The sequence below is a fragment of the Uranotaenia lowii genome, chromosome 2, assembly GCF_029784155.1.
Source record: "Uranotaenia lowii strain MFRU-FL chromosome 2, ASM2978415v1, whole genome shotgun sequence".
NCBI lineage: Eukaryota > Metazoa > Arthropoda > Insecta > Diptera > Culicidae > Uranotaenia > Uranotaenia lowii.
In genome coordinates this window covers 126,991,994-126,998,993 of record NC_073692.1, presented here as the reverse complement: position 1 = coordinate 126,998,993, position 7,000 = coordinate 126,991,994, and the positions used below count along the sequence as shown (strand labels likewise).

Sequence of the window (7,000 nt, the reverse complement as noted above, 5' to 3'; positions counted from 1 at the left end):
TTGAGTTAAAATTAAAAAAAATAAATCTTTGAAAACTTGAAATCACCGAAAGTGGTATGAATATCTTTACAATATGAGTATTGAGTGAAAGGGCCCAAATAGTAGGAAAAAAATTGTTGCTTGACGCCATCATTTATTCAAGATGGCGGCTTCCGCTTTTATTTTCAAAGGTGTAAATTACTGAAAATATCGTGAAACCTTCACAATATGGTTATTAGGTGAAAGTAATAAACGAGTAGAAGTCAAATTTCGTTGCCCGTCGCCATCTTAAATTCCAAGATGGCGGCTACCACTCAACTTGAAAATACTGTAAATGACTGAAAATCGCATAAAACCTATATTATAGGGGTATAAGTTGAAAGAAATCAACCGGTAGAAGTTGAATTTCGCTATCTGACGCCATCTTGAAATCCAAGATGGTGGCTTCCGCTAAACTTTAAAATGTAGTAAATGACTTAAAATGACATGAAACCCAGGTGGTAGTGGGTGGAAGGGCTTAACGAGTAGAAGTCGAATATTGCTATCTTACGCCATCTTGAAATCCAAGATGGCAGCTTTCTATAAACTTTAAAAATGCTCTAAATCATTGAATATCGCATGAAACCTCCAAAATATGGGTGTTTGTCAATTGGGATAAGCTATAAAAAGTTTATTTTTGCATTCTGTTGCTATCTTGAAATCCAAGATGGTGGCTTCAGCTGAACTTAAAAATACTGTAAATGAATGAAAATAGCATGAAACTCCCAAATATATTGTATTGGGTGCTAAGGCTAAATGATAAAAGTTAAATACCTCTTTTCACGTTTCTCTGAAAATCTGTAAGTGACTGAAAATCCCACAAAAACCACCACAATACAGACCCTGTTCGTTTTTGGCAACATTCGATTTTGGAAACATCGAATTTGGCACATGTGCCTAAATCAGACGATTAACAGAAACAACATAACCTTATAGTTTCGCTAGAATAAGACCAATACAATTTAGACATAATAGCATGATAGGAATAATAGAATTACATAACAGGCAAAAAAAATCAAAAACTATAAACAAAACAAGAAAAGTTCTAAATGCATTAGAAACATAATGAAAAAATAATAAAAGTGATTTAAAATGATCTAAATTGTCTTAAAATAGTAGTTTAAATGTAGTATTACGTGAAAAAAAGTTGTGTTCAAGCGATTTTCATTGATTAACAGCATTTTAAATTCAGTGGAAGCTGCCATCTTGGATTACAAGATGGCGTCGGAAAGAAAAAAATCGACATCTTCTAGCTTAGCCTTTTCATTCAATACTCGTATAGTGGTGGTTTAATGCGACTTTTTGTCAGCATTAAGCATTTAAAGTTGAGCGGATGCCGCCATCTTGGATTTCAAGATGGCGTCGGATAGCGAAATTCGACTTCTACTCGTTTAGCACTTTCACCCGATACCCATTTTGTTGGGGTTTCATGCGATTTCAAGTCATTTACACCATTTTAAAGTTCAGCGGAATCCGCCATCTTGGATTTCAAGATGGCGTCAGACAACGAAATTTGACTTCAACTCATGATTTATTCCACGGGTCATTGAAAACCAATCCCTTTTCATTCAAAAAGTCTGTCCTCATTCACTGTACTAATGATTAACAACTCAGAAATGAGGAACTCAACCTTAGCGTGTAATTGGTTGGCTTGCGAGAGAAACGTCAAATCGTAGCTTTTTTGGGGTCATCATTAAACCATAATAAAACTATGAATTGACTCACGCCATGTTGATTGCAAAATCGAAGGGTACAAAATGACGCCATGTTGATGGATTCACAATACAAGCATTGGAAAATATTTTTTCAGGCCTTTTTTCCATCAATTCCATCATAATTGACCATCAGATTTGACGAGGCGCATTTATTTTAAGATACTATTTCATATACATTTTACCTAAAATCTTGACTGGCAGTAGAAAAGACGCTCATTATATGGTTAAAACATTGGTTTTTTAGATACTAATTTTACCAGATCATATCTGACTAATGCAATCATTATTCATCTACCATTATGGTTGCTGGAAAAAATAAAAAAAAAAACTCCGAGAACTCACAGAACCGAAAAAAACAAAAATTTCTAACATGTTTAATAATAGCTTTTTAAAAGCTCTGGTGACCAACATTGATGACCAACAATGATATGTCTTGATGACGTTTCTAGGGTAGGGCCAAATAGCCTGATTTTGGCTTTATTAGAGTCCAGGTGATGTTATAGAATGCGCTTTAGCTTTTTATGAAGATTAATGCGATAGTCCAAACTAAATTTTGCTGACCATAATAAAGCTAAAATTGTTACTTGGGAAGCGACCCAATCATAGAACCTTTCTGCTGGTCAAGATTCTGGAAAATCGATGGGAACTTTAAAAATTATTATAAATTTTTATGGTAGAATTTGAAGCAATAAAATAAGGAAAAAAAATTTTTTTGAAGGTTAAATTTGAGAAAATATAAAGTTCAAAGTGTTTTTTTATCTATTAATAAAAATTGAAGTGTTTGATGTTGAAAACAACCGTATATTAAATGAATGATAATTTTAGAAATCAAAAACTTTTTTACACCTGAATACTTTTTAATGCCTTATACTTGCGCAAGTGTCATGAAATTCTTATCTAATATAATTTTTTTTAATATTGACTCGTTTAAAAGAATTTTGTGATGGAAATTAAAAATGTATTTGGCACCAGATCTTGATTTAAGCCCAATCTATTTATATTTCACTTTTTTTGTGTTGAATTTGAGTTGATTTTAGCTTCAATGAAAATTTCATTGATGAAAATTAAATGAATAAAAAACTAAAACCAAACTCTTCTGCTTTTTTCTTATGGAACATAAAAATTGCATGTGAAATTTTTGTTTGATGGTTCTATCATGTGAAGAGTAAAAGTAATAGCCCAAATTCTTATAGAACCAGATAAAAAAATTACAATGTTATATAATATTACAGCAATATTACAGCATATCATAGCAATTGGTATCTATTTTTCTGTCAATTATCTTTTGCGTTGAAATTTTTCGAAAATCATATTTATATACCATTTTTATTCTTTTTCATATTTTACCATTTTGTTTTTTTAATATATTTTTGCGATTGACAAACTATTGTTGAGTACCGTAATCCGGGGTAATATTGATAGCTTTTTTCAATATTTTTTCTGTTAAGGGGAATGTGGTATGCTTCATATTTTTAAAATCAGTAGTGACTTCAATGAACGTAAAACATGGTTGCAGAAATATATTAGATCACTGTAAATTTGATTAAAAATTCGATTTCGTCTCTGTTTTGAATTTGATGCTTTGTGGTTACATTGATCAGTCTCTATTTTTACGGTTTTAACGAGTTTCCTTGATCATTAAGGATACAAAACACATTCATAATATTTACCAAAGCTTGTTTATCAGTTTTATCTTGCTTTATAACGTTTTCTTTTTAAAACATTTTTAATTGAAAAATGTACTATCCTGTTGCATACATTTAGGGGCAAAAATTAAAACGCTGCGTGCATCCTTTATTTTCAATGAAGAATCCACCGGGAGATTTAAAGTACAGACCCCGTTCGTTTTTGGCAACATTCGATTTTGGCAACATTCGATTTGGGCAACATCCGATTTTGGCACATGTGCCAAAATCGAACGGTTTTTAAAAACAACATTACCTTTACGTTTTCGTTATAACAGGACCAATTTCATTTAGACAAACACCATAAATACGTTTTTATGTTCTAAAATGGTGATTAAATGCAACAATAAAAACCAAAGATTTTTCAAAATTTTATAAAGTACTCAAAAATGACAAAAAGATGAAAAATTCAAAAAGTTAGAACACAAATTCAAACAAAAGAGTGAATATGACAAATAACCACTAAAAAATGATGAAGAATGACAAAGACATCAAATATGACAAAAGAAAAAAAACATTATAAACAAAACAGGAAAAGTGCAAAATGCATCAAAAATATGATGTAAAAATTAAAAAATTATTACAAATGGTCGGAAATTGACTAAAAATAACGTTTTTGATAATAATGATAGTTATTTTGTAAAAATAACTGAAAAATAAGATGAGAAAAAAACCGTTCGATTTTGGCAACATTCGATTTTGGCAACACAAAATGTACGGGCGTGTTGCCAAAATCGAACGGGGTCTGTATTGAAGATAACAGGTTGCTGGTCTTGGACATCCAACTACAGGAATGCTCTCGTTTACAAATGCTCATAACATTAAATTTCATATCGAAAATGGAAATTTAGTCAATATATAATTTAGACACAGGCTGATTTTTTTTAACGTCTTCACAATTCAACGCTTAATTATCCAATCTACGAAGAAACATAGTGGATTAATTGCAAACAATCAAGATTCTCACCCTCACCAAGTTAGCTTGGAACTTGGAGCTATTGAAAATTTTCAGGCTCTTACGTTAAAATTTGGAAAAAAAATTGTTGCCAGTAAAAGATGAAAATATTCAGTTAATTCCAGTGAAATTATGATTGTTGAACAATTTTAGTAAGTTTCAGAGCCAAAAATGTTGAAATCAAATTTGTTGCGAGGTACGCATTCATAACTGTTTTATTTCTAAATGAACTAAGCTTTGGTACAAAGTCTAGACGAAGGACTAGGATCAAGATAAGGATTATGACAAAGATCAGAACAAGGACTTTCCTTATTTTAAAATCATTATAAATTATCCAGCTACAGCAAGGACTAGACAAAGCACAAATCCTGAAACTGATTGATAAACAAACTTTTCTGGACCCACCTTCCTCTCATTGCTTACGCCTCTGTCAGTAAACCACACTTAGTATAAAACTCCGAAAAAATCGATGGGTAAGATTCGCCGGAACATTTCCTACCCGGGATTAGTCGAATCGATCCAGCCTAAACGACATTCAGAATCCGGTATAACATTGCTACAGAAAAAAGGAATAAGCTGCTTCATGTCTGCGTATACCTAAAAGTGGGAAATGTGAGGTTATTCTTCCGCCTTGAATTGCGGAACCGTTTGTATCCAGAATTATTCCGACGTAATCGAATGTGGCATATGTGCTGACATAGGCCGTTCCAGCAATTCCAGTTTGAACGAACCACCGATCCGGATTTACACGGGCCCGGCCTTCGTTCATCGTCCTCTTCATGTTGTGGTTGACTTACTAACCTTGTGTGGATGTTTTCAGTTGCTATTTGCGAACCAAATCCAGCGCAGCCAAAGTTTAGTCAACTAACGAAATTTTGCACCAACCACCCACCTAAAAGTTGTGCTATGTGAACTGGCATTGATTCGAATCCTATGGATGGCGGTCACGGGGAGTTTGAATTCATTCGGCTAGAAATTGCAAATTTCGAATACCGAAAGCGCTCGTAAGCGGCATGATTTATTGTTATGCTCGCTTAAATCGAATTTGTGATGATGGATTGGGGAAAGGGGTTCAATAAACGAAATTTATCTCGCCTTGGATAACAGGTACCAACTATCTTTACAGGAAAACAAGGTTTTTCACTTCATCGCCATATAATTTGTACCTGTATTTATAAAATCAATTTATTTTCTTCAGCTGAATAATATTATTGTACTCCATGTATACAGATCTGTGAGAAAATGATCTCAGTTTGAGCTTGAGTTGTTATTTTTTTACAATTTTGTGCTCATTAGTGTTGCAATAATGATTTTGATAAAATAAAAACTTTATAAAATACAATATCGAATTCCCTACAACAGTAAGTTCGATTATTATTCAGGAGTAACAATGTCGAAGAAATCCGGAATCGGCGCTTCTTCGATCAATCATCTGCGGTTGAATGACAATTATAGGAATTAAATGTGAGCAAAATAAAAAACTTGTTTTATTTAACCCCAGATAAAGCTGTGCTAAGCGTTGGGAATCCCTAATTAATCTACCCGCGCTTCTTGAATTATAACACACGTTTACGCTTACTAACGATGCAACGTATTTATTTGGAAATCCCCCTCACGTTTGCTAGATGCAGCGCTCTTAGACAATCTACCAGACGGTTAATTGATAAAGAAAGATTTGTCTACACAATGAATGTGTGTTCTGGCACCTGTCTAATTTTGACAGTTTTCTATCGAATTAACCCTTAATTGAGGCCTAATAATTGTTATAAGAAGCATATGCAGCACATCCGACAAGTGTAAACGCATGTTATTGACAAGAGCATAAGTTTTAAAACGTGACAAGAAGCTCAATTAAGCTAGCGAGAAAAGTTAGCACGTGTTTTTAGCATCTGAAATGAATTTTCATATGAATTTTCGTCTTGACAAAATGTACCTATCCCGATCAGAAGGGAAAAACAAAATTATATCAAGATGAGATATTTTGATACTCAATTTTTTTCTATCAAAATAAGTTATAATTCAGTACTCGTAGGATGTTAAAATATCTCAAATTATATCAAAATATCTATACGATCATAGCTAAATTATATCAATTTTAGATATGCTCCTTTCAAGATTATATCTCGTTCAGATAGCATAGTTTGATATTGGGTAGAACAAAACCTATCAAAATTATAACTTATCAAGATATGAGTGCTTCGAGAAAAATTTCTAGTGAAATGTCAATAAACCACATTATTTGCTGAAATCATGCTCCAGTTTTGGTTTCCCGAAAATTGGAATCAATTTTATGGATTTGTTGAGTGAAACTCATTAATGTACGGTTTGGGCCGTTGACTTCGATGTCCGTGTTTCATAAAAAGTTGCACGTATATCAAAATATGATATAATCATTTTATTTTAAGACAATCCGAAAAAAATCTTTATCATTGAGAATGAGTTAAACCCCATTCAAGTCTGTCAATCAGAATAAGATATAATTCAGATTGGAGAAACTTAAAATCGAAAATTAAGATTACTTAATTATAACTGAATCAGATGTGAATATCTCGGTGAGATACGTTTGGGTTATAATTTTGATATGCTTTCCTGATCGGGATTGCATTGTTGTATGATTGCTCAATAAA

At 32.6% G+C, this 7,000-nt stretch overlaps 2 protein-coding genes across 2 annotated transcripts in view; both read right to left on the bottom strand.

Annotated features, from left to right (window-relative positions):
• Positions 1–5,154, bottom strand: part of LOC129741842 (serine protease snake-like) — a 6,629-nt gene extending 1,475 nt beyond the window's left edge. Inside the window, exon 1 of the mRNA XM_055733635.1 lies at positions 4,971–5,154. Within this exon, the coding sequence (XP_055589610.1) occupies positions 4,971–5,154 (184 nt within the window). The remainder of the gene's footprint in view (positions 1–4,970) is intronic.
• A 1,753-nt stretch (positions 5,155–6,907) lies between these two features.
• LOC129741841 (UPF0746 protein DDB_G0281095-like) overlaps positions 6,908–7,000 on the bottom strand; it is a gene marked incomplete at its 5' end in the record, with an annotated part of 513 nt that continues 420 nt past the window's right edge. Inside the window, one exon of the mRNA XM_055733634.1 lies at positions 6,908–7,000. This exon is cut by the window's right edge and continues 420 nt beyond it. Within this exon, the coding sequence (XP_055589609.1) occupies positions 6,908–7,000 (93 nt within the window).